The 16,921-nt window shown below is 44.3% G+C and overlaps 1 protein-coding gene across 1 annotated transcript in view; it reads right to left on the bottom strand.

The window, feature by feature from the left end:
• The window catches only part of Sara (Smad anchor for receptor activation), a 36,304-nt gene extending 19,666 nt beyond the window's left edge, over positions 1 to 16,638 (bottom strand). Inside the window, exons 1-6 of the mRNA XM_077643117.1 lie at positions 16,210 to 16,638; positions 15,997 to 16,088; positions 12,871 to 14,915; positions 5,219 to 5,318; positions 3,821 to 3,984; positions 2,423 to 2,603 (exon numbers count right to left, since the gene is read on the bottom strand). Coding sequence (XP_077499243.1) covers positions 2,423 to 2,603; positions 3,821 to 3,984; positions 5,219 to 5,318; positions 12,871 to 14,915; positions 15,997 to 16,054 — 2,548 coding nt within the window. The 5' untranslated portion in view covers positions 16,055 to 16,088; positions 16,210 to 16,638. The remainder of the gene's footprint in view (positions 1 to 2,422; positions 2,604 to 3,820; positions 3,985 to 5,218; positions 5,319 to 12,870; positions 14,916 to 15,996; positions 16,089 to 16,209) is intronic.
• Between the last annotated feature and the right edge of the window lie 283 nt (positions 16,639 to 16,921).

Raw genomic sequence — 16,921 nt, 5'->3', positions numbered from 1 at the left:
CTCCTTACCTTACACAGCTTTAGGAGCACCATAAGTGCATCATGACATCATTCAGTAAGCTCCTTTGTCTCGTAAGTATTTAGTCAAACTGCGATACCACTTTTTTTTTTTTACTGCATGCAACTGTTATCCAAAAAATTGTACACAATGTATTAGTCTACAAAATGCTCATTACTATTCATACTACAATTCCTTCTCCCTTATTTAATAACCAGTAGGTTCCATGCGTATACTAAATTATGCTGATGATAAGTGACAACAAAATTTGTTTTCAATACTTGTTTTTTTTTTCATAGCTGCACTGTGTGGGAAAGTGTTTGTTTCTAATTTAAACTACCTATGTTGATATTTGATTTGATTTGCAACCAAATATTTGATATTCGCATGCCTCTATTCAGCATGCATCTAGCCCAAACTAGAATTCACTTAATACGTCAGACAGACACCCAAAGTTTGCCTCGTAGATAATCTAGAAGGAAGTTGGGTTCACACCACTCACCTTACCACATGTCAATGTTTGAAACATATCAGCATTACTGCCCTCAAAAAGGACTCTCAACACACCTGCACTTGCATTCTGTAAATGCTGTCTCCCATCGCTACTTCCTCCCCTCATACTGTTATCATCTGCACTCTAGGCACACACTGTTAAGGCCGCTCATCGGAACACACTTGACTTAGGGACAGCCACATCATATCGGGCACTCCCCAGCTGTAAGAAAGAGACAACTATATTTCCTTTTTCTTTTTTTGAGTGAAATTGTTCATGGCATTATTTACCTGACAACACAACTACACATACTAAAAGAAAAAATATGTTGTGCAAAATCAGTCCCTCTAAATGAAGAGCAATCACTTCAAGCTTGCCTGTGCCATTTAACATGCACTTGACCTACTGTGTATGGCTTTGCATACCAAAGCATATACCATAATTACTCGCATAATTTTTGCCCGCGCATATTTTGCACACCACCAGCATTTTACCTGGACTTTAAAAAAAAAAACCTGCTTGCATATTTTGTGCTCTCTGCTGTGCCAGGCCACAAGCATGTATGCGGGTGCACTCAAGGTAGGCTTGGGAACATCGGCGCGGCCGCGTCGCTGTGTGTGGTTGCAAAAGGTGCGAGTGGCGAGAGCACAAATTTTGCACCGTTTACCCGGCTTGCTCGCAATGGCAGTCGCTTTCCCAAGCAAACAGTTGCGTGCGCCCAAATCCGAAACTACCGAACCGTCTGCTGTTCGGTTTGCCGTTAGGCAGCCGCATTTTATCGACTGTTATCTCCTTTGCCTCCCACTGCTAGCTTCACGATTGTACCGTTGCGCATTTATTGCTTTGAGCTACGCACAAGCCGTCATGCCATCCCACGGCGAACTACATAATGTGGGGTGGGGCAGGAGGGGGTATATGTCATAACTGGAGTTCAACTTTTTTTTTTTTTGGCCAGCGAGGGATGCGAGATGGGGAGACTACATATAGGCAGCAATACACAGTATATGCTGCGCGTTATGACCTTTGAAGTTTTTTAGGCCGTATGCAGAAAATTTTCCTGTAATCTGCGCACCCCCTTTTTGAAGTCTTAATTTAGAAAAGAAGTGTACAAATTACGCAACTAAATACAGCACTAGTATCAATTTCATTTGTTTTCAGCATTCGCACCTGCAGGACGATATCAGCGTTTCCTTTTTTTTTTGTGCCCATGTTCATGCAACTTCTTACACTGCTTTCTTGCCAGACTCTGAACTGTCACATTATTACGTTTTTCTGTGGCTAAAGCTTGGATTTTACGGAGCTTTTTTTTTTGCACCATTCAGCGTGAGCATTAAACAACACTACGTATTCCCATTACATAATGGCCCATGGTCCTTAAAGAAGAAGTAGATAAAACAAAGAAACATGTGGCACCCTTGAACTTTGTCACATAACACTCTGCTCAATGTAATTCTAGACTGATGTCCAGGCACACCCTGTCCACAGATGGATTTTGCAATGCAAATGGAAATGCATTAAAGGGCATGATCACGAACATAAAAACTGATACATTACAATGAACTGTCGTTAATTCAAACTTTCTTAATTTGAGCAACTGGTTTATTTGAATAAGTGCTCTTGTACCACACCTTATATTAAAAAATTCCTTGTAAGTCAAACTTTGCAAAATTCGAGCCTAATTTTTGGTTCCCATCGAACTTGAATTATCAAGAGTTGAGTAAAGCTTTTGACAGCTAAACTTCAAGTGCAAAAAAAAGAAAGAAAAAGCAGCTCAGTGTTCTAAAAGCAGATACTCTTTGTTCCCAGATCCCTCAGAGCCATACAATTGTCAGCAAATATTTCAATACATGGGGGCGTACTCATCCACAATGCTTTTGACTTGTATCTGGGTAAGGCGTCATAGTGCCGCTTATAATGGCATAGACCTCTCACCACTCAGGGCAACTGGCGGAAGGGGACCCTCGATGTCTGACAGGACCACCCGGCGCTCTTGTAGCAAGCTCTCCGCTGGTCCATCCCGACAGCCCAGCTCCCTGGGCGGGCCCGGCATAGTGGATGGCACCACTTCATCCGACAAGTCACCACCAGGTCTTATTCCATCCGAGAACATCACCTGAGCATTGAGACTTCACTTAAGCCTGACTGTATTTTGCAATTTTGAGTCACATACCAAAACCACATAACTGAACACGACATTAACCATTGACGGAATTGGCATTTCTGTGTTATTAAAATTATACAATAACACTAGTGTTGGGGGAGTAGGTGTGGAATAAAATTGGAGACACTTTGTGATTTTCTAACTTAAAAAGTTATCTTTTTGCACTAAAAAAAAATTTGTACAATCTGCCAATCTAATTTAGAGCTTTAAATTTTCCTTTAAGGGTGGCTAGGAATGCCATCCGGTATAGGAATTCAAGGTTCCTTCTACAACAAAAAAAAACCACAACAAGCAAACTCAGTGAAAAGAGAGGTAACAAGGTATTACCAAACAAAGAAATGTAGTGCATTTTCATTCATGCTTTTGCACACTGTTCATAACATTTCATTACAATACCTTTCGCTGCCGCGATGTCTCAGTGACTATAGCACTCGGCTGGTGACCCAAAAGACGCGGATTCGATCCCGGCCGTTGCAATCGCATTTCGATATAGGCGAAATTCTCAAGGTCCATGTACTGTGCGATGTCAGTGTACGCCAGAGAACCCCAGGTGATCGAAACTTCCGGAGCACTTCACTTTGGCGTCCCTCATAGCCTAAGTTTCTTTGGGATGTTAAACGCCATAAACCAAACCACATTAAGTTTCATTTGGCTTCGTCAAAAGGCACTGACACCTTACCTTATCTGTCTTAAACCAGAACGTGACAAATGCATCGAATCTAATGCAAACTGGACAGCTGAAACGCTAGCACAAGAACACAAAAATATTAGCTGTTGGACTGCTAATAAAGGTACGGTTAGTTAAAACTTCCAAAAAGAGGTCACCACACCTTCGAAGTAAAATTCAACTACGATGGTATTCAGACCTTCTCAACTATGACTTCCTTATTGTACTCTCCATGTTTCAACTGTCTTGTTTGTATGTGATTTAATGCCAAAAGTACATATGACTCTGAATGCTTCATTTGATGAGATGCCCGTGGTATCAACTCAATATGACATTACCCACCACCCCACAGCAGTAAGATTTCTTTCAGTGACCACCAACCATGTCTCACTTGCAGTGCCACTGCGACCCATCTACTCATAGTTTAGCAGGCATAGGCTCATGCCAACAGTCTGTCCATCGTGCAAAAATAATTACGAGATGGCACTCATTGATCACCAACCTGCTTGGGGGCCTCTCCATCCGGCCGTGGTCCCCGCCGCAGGACGGGAACCAAGACTGTGAGGGGTGGCGACTGCGGTGCTCCTTGCAGTGGGGGCGGACCTCGTGAGCAGTACGCCGCTGGATTGGCTGGACTCGGTCCACCTAGTCGCTCCACCGCAGCCACTGCACACATTCGTCAGGAACACACAAAACGCTGAGGTAAATGCGTCTGCTTTTGCATAAAAAAGGAGGGAAAAAAATGGCACTAAAACAAGAAAAGCAAAGCAGTACAAATGTCACTGTTTCCTTACGCCTAGGCCACTGTTTTGTGCATACTGCTGTACATGACTTGATTTTTACGTTTTTTCGTGAACTGCACACAGCTTGCGAAAAATAGGCCTTGCAAATAACTTTGGCAAAATATCAACTTATGATCTGGCAAAACATGTCACTAAGATCAGCAAGCTGATTTTATCTGCAAATAGAAGTGGAAAGTGCAGAGGCTGCTCTACTCTTGTGCTGAAAGGAAAGTGTCAGATGAGAAAACATGTCATGTGACCTGTGTTGAAACTTCGGAGCGAAAAATCCCACACCCTAGAAGCCAACTCTCCAGTAAGCAGGCTGCTGCCTGAACTGCGGAATAAATTGACGCAGACTAAGGTTGACGATCTAGGGATATCTGGGAATCTACTGCAAACAGCCAGTGATGTTCCATGCCATAGTCAATAATTCGTTAAATAAGACCCCAAATTCCTTATTTCCTGCCCTCTTCCCCTGCAGCAGTTTGAAAAATACAGGCATTTGAAAAAAAAAAAAAGAAAATTTTAGTTTTTAAAGTTCTCTTCAAAAAGAAATGAAATGAAGATTCCCCTTCGCCACAATCTGCTCCTAAAATTTACATTACTAGAGACTGCAGCTGGGCACCCAAGTTATCCTTTTTCCCTTACACAGTTGAGCAATGAAACTGCCTGCCTGCATTGATTGTTGAATGTACTAACGTTAATATTTTTGAGCATTCTTTGCAAACTCATTTTTTGTACCCTCTCCTGCTTGGGCAGCACTGCTGCCTGCAGTATTTGGAAATAATAATTAAAAAATAAATTAAAAAGTTTCAAAGGCTATGTCCTCAGGTTTTCAAGAAAGAAGAAACTTTTCACATGGAACAGAAGCTTCTCACATAGTCTGTGCTTACAGGAGCTCTGTCAGAGCACCTCAAGTTGTTTTTCAGGAAAAAAGGGGGGGGGGGGGGGGGGGGAATGTTTTCAAAGGCAAGGGCTGCATTGTGAGGCATGCTACCTGCCCGTTTTTTTTTTTTTCTGTATCACAGAAGCTACTGCTTTGCAATGCCTTTTCATCACAATGCCCACGTCTCATCTGCGCTGTGTTCTCCTTATCAGGAAAAAAAAAAGTCACTTACCCCTCTGCAGAACAGTGAGGCAGGGAAGGCAGACACGGCCTTCCCGGTTCTCCAGGCAGGGAAGTGGTGCCTTCTGGTTGCAGCACGAGGAACACAGCACCTGCAGGTTTGCAATTTCATGTTGAGGGGTTCCCACCAAACCTCTTTTTTTTTCACAGATTACACAGATGTCACTGTTACAAACCATGCTGAGCTGCGGTTCAATAAGTTACAGATAGCAGTGCCAAGACACTCGGAATAAGTAATTGTGCTATCTGTATTTTTCTACGGATTAGAAAGTGGAGTTAATTTAATATTCCCACACACAGCCTGCACAGTGGCTGTATGTGGGAACTTTAACATAACCCCCCCTTGGTTGCAAAAAAGCCCCCTCCCCCCACACACACATACCAAGTATGGCTTCAAGAAAAAGCTAACGTCTACTATGTCTTGATTTTGAAGCCTAGAGTTTACATGACAAAGCAAAGCTGAGGCCACATATGAAACACAGCAGATGACAGCTCAAAGAAGTAACAGCTGTGTTGACCAATTTGGCCTCAGACTGTCACATAGCTATAAGGAATGCTGCAAGTAATTAGGCTGAATGGCAAATATGCTGTTACTTTTTCTAAAGATCTATGCTTTTTTTAAGGCTGAGCAGACCAACAGCTTCAACATGCAAAAATCCTGCACAAGAACTTATGCTATGGTGCAGAAGCACCACTGGAGAAATTAGTTCATGATAAGCTATGTTTGTCGGAAAAGGATACTTCAAAACTTGCACAAGCAAATCTGCAATCAGGGTCGTGTGCAAAATGCAACCAAATTCCTCCATAAAAACGCACCCGACCGCGGCGGCTGCGTTTTTATGGAGGAAAAACGCTAAGGCGCCCGTGTGCTGTGCGATGTCAGTGCACGTTAAAGATCCCCAGGTGGTCGAAATTATTCCGGAGCCCTCCACTACGGCACCTCTCTCTTCCTTTCTTCTTTCACTCCCTCCTTTACCCTTCCCTTACGGCCCCTTCAGGTGTCCAACGATATATGAGACAGATACTGCGCCATTTCCTTTCCCCCCCAAAAGCAATTATTATTATTATTATTATGAACAACACAATGAATCGTCCTTGAAAGAACTTCAGTGTTTGCTATTGACCACTGGTAATACCACACCCCCGTTTGGCTCCAAAGATTCCAGCCTAGGATGTCAAAGAAAAAGGTGTGGCCAGTTTCATCAGCACAAAGGGTGACAAGAGCCTTGGGACCCTTTCCCGTCGTTTTGTTCCACATTTGAGAGACATGAAGAGCCACTGCATTTAGAGACACCGCACAAATAAAACCACGCTAAGCCCCATATTTTAGCAAGGCTCTCACGGCTGCCATGCATTAGCTGACTCTGCTGTCTCCATAAACAATACAACAATAAAGAATGCTGGGTTGATCCAAGTGACTGTAGAAATAGGTTTAGAATTTCCAAAGCCTCTGTGCGAAAAATTTCCTCTGCTCCAACTGATACAATGTCAGATTAGCTTTCAGTTTCATTGTGACAGCTAAGGACCCCAAGAAATAAGTACGAGTATTAAAATTTCGTTTGCACAGTTGGCGTACACTAATCAGAGCTCGAAAAACCCATGTTGGCAGCGGCTAACCCCAAAAAATTTTGAAACGTTGGTTAGTTCACTAATGTACTTAAACGTCACTTTATTTGAACACCATTCTCAATTAACACAGACTTCGTGACCTAGACTCTCTCTAGAGCCATAAACAGCTTGCAATAATACTTACTATCCGAAAAAAAAAAAAAAATCATGAGGCCATGAAAAACTATTAATACTAGGTGAATTCAATGTCAACCATGAAAATAATACTATAAATACAGACCAAGACCACGGCATTACTTTCGTACCACAGATAAAGCTTTACTGGACAGCCATCTAAAAGCACCGCTTGTTTGGTTGCTACTTCATTAAATCTAACAAAACAATTTTCCATTCTCTTTCAAGCCGAATACAAAAACATTTGCAAAATCTGCTGGGCCAATAGTCGAAGCTAGTACAGGTCTGTTGTACACATTCGTTATTTTGGCCAACAGAATATACATAAAGCTTGGTTACACATGCTCAGTTAATAAAACATGGCAGTTAATGCCCAATAAAAGATCAGCAAACATAACCCTCAATTTCAAAAAGGAGAACCGCTTAACAGAGAACAAGAAATTGCTAGCCATTTTGATTTTGAGTGATACTGTACTCCATATTTCTGCCCCAAGATACTGAATTAAGCGCTGTCCATAGGTATTTCGGGGAACAGGGTAATTACAATTAATTATGTTTTCATTTCTAGTATTCCTGTTAGGCAACACAAAAGTATTAATTGAAAGCAAGTAATTATTCTGTATTGTGTTATTTGCCATAAGCACAAATAAATCTTTGTTAGTTGAAACTCCAGACAAATCAGACATATATCCATCGCCCCTGGGAGCTCAAAATACAGTGAACTAATCATCATTTGCTCTATTCAAAAGTTTGCGATACAGCAATTCATGAGATGCAAGTGCATGTAATCAATAAACCCAGCACTGGCAAGAATAGAGAGTTCTGTAGATTAGAAAACTGGCACCTTGTCAACACGTGTATGCTACAGGACTTATCACAAAAAGAACTTGGGTATGTACTCCATGCTCTTCACTTTATCAATAGGAGGCATGCGTATTGCAACAAGCCTACGATAGCATTTTTTGACCAAGTCAGCCCAGCACACATCGTTATCACCATCACCAGCTGAGTGGCATGTAGTGCGGGACAAGGACCTCTCCCAGCGACCTTCGACCACACCTGTTCTGGGGCAGCCACGGGTTCACCATTCCAAACAATTGTAAGCTCTTTAGAGGTGCACATCATGACAGCAATGATGGATAAGAAGCTGCTAACCTAGTGCTTTCCTATGCTCATAACTATTCGAGTTAATGCCGAGGATCTACACTACCCTTCCATTAGAACATGCACGTGTGCAAATAGAAAGTACATGCTCCCTGCACACCACAGATGTTGCACAGTTCAAGGGTCATCAGGCTAGAGCATTGACAAGGATTATTCCAGCATATACTAGACCAGGTAACCATGGCAGTTTCCACAAAGTAATAGAGTCAAGCATGCTGTAAAAAAAAAAATGTAGAACTGCAAGCCAAGCCTTTTAATCTCTCTGGCGCCTAAAGCGTGGTTATTCAGTTATGCTACCCTGAAGCAATAATACGAGATTTGGTTTCTGAAAATATTAATGCGAAAGCATTTCTTTTCATGAGTGGCGTGTACAGGACCTGTTAGCACAGCGTGCCCCAAGAAAATGACCATTCGAAAAAAGAAATTTGCCAGCATTGCAGTTCGAACCCAGGCCCTCTGTGTGCCAGGCAGACACACAACGCATATGCCACGAAGGGTCGCTAGTTCAAGTGTGTCAGTGGGGCACGTTGTGGTTTGTATGACGTTAAACTGTGTTGGGAATGTGTACTAATTGGACAACGACTTGCAAAAAAAAAAGTTGCCAACGCATTCCAAGGGTCATGTGATAAGTGTCACATGACTACGATGACTTGAAAAAAAAAAAGGTTGCTGACGTTCAAAGACAAATGCTTTCACGTTTCTCTAATGCAGCAAACTGCAGTGCTCTACAATTTTTAAAATCTACTGGTAGACAAAGAACGAGAAAAATACAAAATATAAGCCAATTATCCTGAATAGTGCCTGAAACAGGTATTGCCATCATATTATTTTATTCCCTTCATTCCTATAATTCTGATTATACCGATTACATTAAATTCTAAACTGTTGGCATGACAGTGTTCTCAAAATGAAACGTGACTTTTCTATTGCAACATGATAGCACAGGTTTAGCAATTAAGGCCATTAAGCAACGCGACAATTGCGAAGACCAATAAGAAATAAATGCGCCTTCCTCATCAAGGACCTTAGAGCTCATAGCTATCACAAATCCTGCTAAAGTACACTGTGAAGAGCATAAATGCAATAACAAGAAGTCTTGACACTTGTCCTCTTTCCTTAGAGTACATTAACACTGTGCCTCTTATCAGAAGAAATGGCATGTCATCTATATATAATAAACAGCACACAGGAAGAGGCTGATAAAATAGGCTCTGGGGATTATCACCATGAGGGTCTCAAGTGTAGAAGAAAGGAGCATGATAATGCTGAAGAGTGTAGGGGCATTTCAGAAGTGAGGGACAACCACATGCATCCAAGATGCCTTTGTGCCAGATCCTTGATAAGCAATGCTAGCAGAAATGCAAGACTCTCTGCCAATAGGACCGCATGCCTTCACACAAACAAATGCACTGATAAAATCCTACAGCTACGAAAGTAGTCAGCATGCACACAAGCATCCGGAATGCGAGAGCATGCAAGAAACAATGTAACCCCTTCCCATTGTGTCTCTGGAACTGAACCGTGGCAGAACCACAAAAGGTATTTGTGACAAGCTGTCAACTGAACCGACTGCACTCCTAGACAAAAGAGATATGTGGCCCCGAGATAAGCAAAAAGCAACCAACTGTTCGGCCGTTCGCACACCATCTGAACAGAAGACTGGCTGCTAAGCAATCGTCACATGCCATCAAGTTCGGAACTGTCCAGTCTATGTCAAAACTACGCTGGCTACTGAGCATAATTGAAGTTTTGTAGTGATAGCTATATTACGATAGCATTTCGAGCCTTCAACATGGTGGCAGCACGTGACCATGGCGGTGGCACGTGACCAACCACGTGGTGTGGAGCAGCTGCTGCTGCCAGCGGCGCGGCGCACCGGCGAAACAGAGCTGCCATAGCTGTATGCATGCGCCGTGTCAAGTGGGACGAAGATGAAGAAGAAACGCCCAGCGAAACGGAGCGGCTGGTGCTACAATTTTGTCGTCATCTTCCATGGAAACTTCTTTGTTTATTCAACTACACCTTGGCCAATCCCCCCGCGTGGGTATGTGCCATATACCTGGGGTGAAGAAGAAGAAGAAGAACGGAGCGGCGAAAGACTGACTTTGCAATTTAACTGAGCAAGTTCCGCATGGCCAGCTGTAGCTATAGCATCACTCCAGGTTTAGCCAGAGCTAAACCACTGCCAATTTTTTTTGTGACAAGGACATACCTGGGGATTACGGCCCTCTTTTATCAACTAATATTTAGAAAATTGGGTGAACTCTTTTTAAACACTGACACTTTTCTCTTTGCTCTAAAGTGAACTTTAAAAATTCAGAGGGCACTTAAGACCGCTTAGGTGCTGTGAAGTCGAAAGCATTAGTGTGTCACCGTGAGTATTCGTCCTTGGCGCAGGCTGCCTACTGAAAAATGAAACGAAGACACACCTCCAAATGCTGCTTCGACTAGCTCGGAATCCACAGAGGTCCAAGTGAAACCCTCGGATCGAATACCTGCAGTGAGCTACACTCCAACGTGACTAAGAGACGTACGCTAATGCAATGAGAAATTGTATGACACTATACGGAGCGCTGTATGACGAACGGCTGCTCGCAATTTTGGTACACATATAGTCGGGAAAATTGGTGCCACAGTGATGTCAGCCAGTGGGAGTACATATAGAGAAGTGATATGTACACGATTGAAATGGCGGTGTTCGGCTTGCTGCATGCGTCCTATGGCCGCTTGATGATGTCACCCTATTTTCTTGCCACTGCTGTGATTTTCAGTATCATCTGCAAGTACTCATACTACCACATGCCACCGGCTTTTCTCGTAATGGGACTAGTAACGCTTTCGCATTAATAGCATCAATAGCACACTAATAGCCCATAGTAGTACAGATGCAGAAAACTGCAGTCACAACAAAGGTTATGCATTACCTGCAACTAGGTACAACTTCAGAACAAAGAGCACAACCTATGCGCTTGCTCACTTTGAGTCTTTGTAGCTCTCTGCAAGCAGGGCCTGCTTAGTCTAGAGAGAGAGCTATGACTACAGTTACGAAGCCCGAGAAAAATGAAAATTATCTTCCATAAAAACCTTGTGCCCACAAATATCTTGTTATAGAACAACACTAGGTCCAAAACTGCTTCTTTCAGCACACGTATGGCCAGCCTCACACAAAACTGTAGAACCAACAGGTGGCCACATCACGTCTCCCAGAACGGGAACAAAGCCGTCTTAGTCAGGAAGGTCACAAACCCAGAAAAATGTTTTCAGAAGTACTTCATTTGTAGCCGTGGTCATGTGAAAGCAGGTGTTTTCTACATTATGTGAGCATAATTTCAACAAGCAAGAATGGTTGCTTAAGATGGGGTACCCTGCTTCTAGCTTCACGATGATATCGCAGCAGATATGGCAGTTATTTTCACAGAGTGCGACTACAGGACGAAAAAATAAAATGGTTGCATTAAGGGCTACATCACAGCACACTCCTTTTTAATTACAGTTGCAACAACTGCACAACTGAGGATCAGCGCACATTCACTTGTCGGCTCAACTTTAATGAATTTCCGATAAAAAAAAAATATATGCAGCGAGATCAACTGCGAAGAAACATGTGACAGTCACACACATACAGAAATGCTAGTAGATGTGAATGCTACACTATACTTCTGAACCTCCTCAATGGGTACCACCGGAAGATTTTTAAATGCTTTGAGTTGCATTATACTACTTGAACACCCCTGTCTTATTTGCGATAAAGAGTTTCCCAAAATAATGAAGAAAACATTTGCAAAACAGCAAAAAACCCGGAAACCGAGACCGAAACTGGGTTTCAACCAAAGTACGACATCACAGTAGGCCAACATATAATGTCATGGGTGCTGTCACAAAACCACTTATGTGCGCTGATTGGCTGAAATGGCAACAGTAAGTGACAGTTTCAATCATTATTCACCTGAAATGATCAAAGGAAACGCAAAAGTAAAGCAATGTGAAGATGAAATAGAACTGCCTCTAAACACTGGTTGGTGAAAAACTGCGAAACAAGATGAAACAGTGACCAAAAGAAGGGGTACAAGTGCCCAAGTGTGCAGCTGGGATATGAACACCGAGAATGTGCAGCAACTCGTCATGCTAATTGGGGGTTTCAAGGTACTAACTACATCACATGAGAAGATTTTCAAGGAACACGAAAGGAGGCAACTTTTTTTCACATACCAGAAAAATAAACTTTCTGTGAAGACAGATTCAAACCAACATTGGCATAACAGAGCCAGTTGCCTGCTTGGCTGACACCTTAGACCACTCGGCTGCCATCTCCTCTACACTGTTTGTCCTGTTAGTAGCACACAACCAGCAGATGATGTCATGTAACCCATTTCCGAGTGCTCTCCACCATTCACTGTTCCTGTACTAATGTACTATAAAAACATGGCAGCCTGACATGTGTGTCATGTCTTTTCCTCAGCTTCACACCAATACCCCCAAATCCACCTCCTGGAAAATGGTCACAGTGTGCTCAGATTCAAAAACCATCATCCTTGTAGTGTTAAGAAAGTACCATCAGCAAAAACAAATGCCCGACCAACTTGCGAAGGTCATCACCCTCTTAAGCACATGTGTTGGTAATTATAAACAAACTGCTGTTATTTATAATTATCAATACTGTTCTTATTTAATTTATATTGGGTTTATAATGTTACATAACATTTAAAATTGCCAACAGGAAGCAAAGAAATGACGTACCTTTCCGCAGGCTCGGCAGTGGTGTCGGCGCTTGAGCACTGTGAAGCGCCCGAAACACAGCATGCACGCGGGTGCTTCCTCATCAGGAATCCAGAAGGGCTTCACTTTGCCCAGCATCTGCTCCTCTTCACTAAGCGGTGGCAGGAAATTCCGTTCTCCTTCATCGTCGCCGCCTTCTTCCTCCCGCAGAAGCTGGTTGAGCTCCTCGTCAGTTACGTCTGGTGCAGCAGTGTCGAAGCCGACCACACGCTCTCCGTCGTCAAGGCAACGTGCTTCGGTTATCACAGTTGCCTCATCTGTGAACACGTGGTCAGATGCACCACCCTCAAGGTGCACTGAATCGTCAAGCCCATCTGTGGATGGTGGGCCAGCTGAAGCGGATGATGAAGCTGACGACAAAGTTGATGGTGCTCTGACCGGAGAAGCAGGCAAAGCTCCGGGAGGTGCGGATGACGACCTCGGAGGAGAGTACGAGAGCAGAGCCGGATCAGGTGGTGACACTCTAGGTGGCGGAGACACAGACGGTGTAGCCGGCAGTGCAGACGACCCTTCAGATGGAGAGGTGGATGAAGCATCCATTTCTCTGGTACAGTCTTGTGCGACAGGCTGTGTGGCCACCAGCTGTTCTTGTAAGTCCGTACTGTCAGTGGGACCGGAAGAGTGGTCAGAAAGCAACACAGATGGACCACAGCTCGAAACATGGGCTGTCCCAGATGATTGGGCGCCATCTCCAGCAGTGGGTCTTGTCAATGCATCTGGACAAGATTGATGGGCGCCTTGAGAGTTTTGCTCACATTTCGAGCATGCAGACAGATCCGCAGGAAGCGACTGGTCCTCTGTCCTCTCAAAACATGGAACAGCAGGCAGCTTTGATGCCTGCTGCGCATTAGATGTCACATCATTACTATTTTCTTGCTTGCTGGACCTGTCATCAGACACAGATATAGGTTTTAGTGCCTCCGGCAAATGGGGGGCCACTGTCTGCAAACTACGGTCGTCCGGTAATTCACTGGAATCTGAGACAGAAGTGCCTTTTGCAACACCACTGCTGGGCATGGCAGCTTCAACCTGTGGAAGGTAGCTAACACTATCAAGCAGTGAAGAATCATGGATCGTTCTGCCATCTTGCACTAAGTTTCTGCTAACCAGCTGCTCAGGGCTGCTTACATTCTGCATCTCTGCACTGTCAGGAGAGAGGATAATCAATGATTTGGGGGCACCAGGGCAGTCAGATGCATTAGAATATTCAACAGGACTTAAGGAAAGCAAGTCAGGTCCCTGAAAGCTCTCGTCCAGAACTGAGCTCTTTGGAAGCACTGCATTAGAAGCACCACCACTGCAAACCCCTTCTAAGATGGCTTCTGATGCTGCGGGCAATGTTCTCGATTCTGCACAGGGCACTGACTGCTCAGGTACACCACAGGTCGTCCACAGCTGCGCCCCATCATCGTGTTGATCCTTTTGCCTGCAGTACAAATTAGCACCACCACCACTTTCATGACTGTCGGCAGCGGGAAGAGTAGATACACCACAAGTTTCTGCAAGGGCATTATCATCTGGAGGCACTGCAGAAGACAGCTGTCTCGAGGAGTAGCCAGGTCGCTCAGCAAAGTCTCTCAAACAGCTGCTTTGGTTGGGATCACTAACCGGCACTGTGGGCTTGTCATGACCAATGACGTGAGTCGTGGTAGGCGCGCCAGAGAAATCGACACAATCTTGCAGTTGAGCAGTGGACGTTTCAGCAGCACTCGTTGGTATGTGTGTCATCCCATTCTTAGCATTTCTTTCCGAGTGCAATGGCGTTGCAGAAGGGGCATCGTCCCAAAGGTAAGCCTCCCCACTGGTGACACCATCACTACTTGCTCTCTTGGGATCCGTCAGTAGCCGTGTAGTGGTAGGAGCAATGACTGAAGAAGGTGGCGCAATGCTGTGGTCCCCATTCTGGTGTGGCACGTCACCGCGACACTTGGAATTTGGCTGGGTGGTGGTTCCGGATGCTTCTAAGGCGGGAAACTGGGCCTCGGGAAGCCTTTCCGACAGCAAGCCTGTAAAGATTGACAAAACAATCACCTTTTAACTTTCCATTTCTTAAGAGGTAACCTTTTCTGGCTAAGTAAGGCAAAAGCAAAGGCAATAACACTGACAAGCTATGCAAGAACATGTAAGGCCTCTTCCAATCAACACGACAGAACAGCCATTTCAGCTCAGTGATACACAACCAAGACAAGCAGCCTAAAAGCTTGAGCCATTCTTTGAAAATGTATGGGCCTTAGGGACAAGAATCCTGATTGCTTTAATGAGTACGAGCATATTACTTTCAAAACCATCATATGGATAGAATTATTGTGGTGTAATATCCGTTAACAGTGAATGAAAACGAGATGGATTACCGATGTTTTGCTTTTCCATAAGGCAGGAAAAGAAGTTCAACTGCATATGTCATGGGGGCTCTGAAGGTTGTAGTAGAAGTGTTTTATTTAAGAAAAGAAATAATTATAAAAAGGAAGGAAAGTTTTTTTTCTAGCCCCAGCATCTGCCATCGCTACGGGGGCCCCGGAAATAAAGAGACCGCAGGCAGACTGGCGAAATGAAATAAACAGGCAGAAAGGATAGAGGGAAGAGAGGTACAATTAAGGCTGTGCCATAAAGCAGAAATGTGTGCTAATATACTGGCTTTCTGGAACATCTAGTCATTTTTCCTGATAAAAGACTTCACGAGGCCAGGCTAAAGCATTGGAGCCGGTCCTCCGTCTTTCTACAGCAATCAACGCTGGACCAGTTTCCGATGATAAGGTTGCGATAGGCGCAGTTGATTGCAAGCGGCCTAGTGCCGGTTCTAAACAATCAGTAAGATAAGTTTGTCATTGAAGGGATTAAGGAACCGACGCTGCACAGCAGTACTAAAGGCGACTGAACAAACTGTCACGGAGTGTTACATCTACCTTCCTCGCGCTTTCCAGCGTCCCAGGCTGCCAGCTTTAACCTCGCAGATCCATAAAAGTAGTGGCGAAGCGATAATCTCGAACGTTCTCATCCCAAACAAGTTGCGCCTCCGATTCGTTCGCTGTTGACGCGCGTGTGACTGGCGTAGTAAATAAGTCGCCCGTACAGCCATTTAACGCCCACCTTCACTCTGCTCGAGTTCATCGAGCACTTTGTCTAGATCGACGGCGAATTTGTCCATCGTTGGCCGGCATCCATGCCACGTTTCCGGATCACTGCGAAAAATAAGCAGGGCAAACGGAAAACGAGCTCAGAGCTTTGGTGACAGAAATAAAGCAAGATCAACTTTACGCAACCGCTCGCTCAGCTAGACACCCACAGGGTTCGGGAGCTTACCTCGAGCGAAGCCGCCGGTAGTTTCATCGACCACGGTGGGCGCAGCAATCCGTGAAGCTGGCCGCCCTTTTGGAACGAGTCACAACATCTGCAGAAGCCCCAGCGGAATACCAACACGGCACCGAACGTAGCGGGAGTACCGGGAAGATGGTCACACGCTACACACCGCACTACGTCTCCCGACGCCCGCCACAGAGGTTTGTGGACGAAGGAAACAACCGTAGCGCGGAATTGTGAAAAAGGAACGCAGACACGATGAGATGGTTGGTCCTGACAGCAGACTAGTTTCGCACCATGCTCGTACGAAGGGAGGATCAGTTAGAAAATATATCTCCACCCAAGTCACTGCTGAACTACTGAGCAAAACAACCACAGCCACTCGCGTCAGGCCGACAGGCTCGGCCAGATTTTCAGATGAGGCCAATCTGCAGCAGCGGAAGTTCCGGTTACGTCACAAAACACAAGCAAAACAATAAAAACTACGCGTTTACATTTGTTCGAGGATATTAGTTATAGTATAAAGGGAAATGTATAGTTAATAAAACGGTCTCGACAGGCTCGACCAGACACCCAGATTATAGTGCCTAAAAAATAAATAGAAATAAAAGCACACGCTAAACCAAATCGACAGTTCTTGTATGCCCACTCGTACGAGCACGAATGAAGAACGTTTCCTTTCTACCGCTGCATAAAATGTAGCGCTGTAATCGCT

The sequence above is a fragment of the Amblyomma americanum genome, chromosome 11 (genome assembly GCF_052857255.1).
Source record: "Amblyomma americanum isolate KBUSLIRL-KWMA chromosome 11, ASM5285725v1, whole genome shotgun sequence".
NCBI classification, from domain to species: Eukaryota; Metazoa; Arthropoda; class Arachnida; order Ixodida; family Ixodidae; genus Amblyomma; species Amblyomma americanum.
The sequence above is the reverse complement of the archived record's forward strand: the minus strand, read 5'-3'. Positions and strand labels throughout refer to the sequence as shown.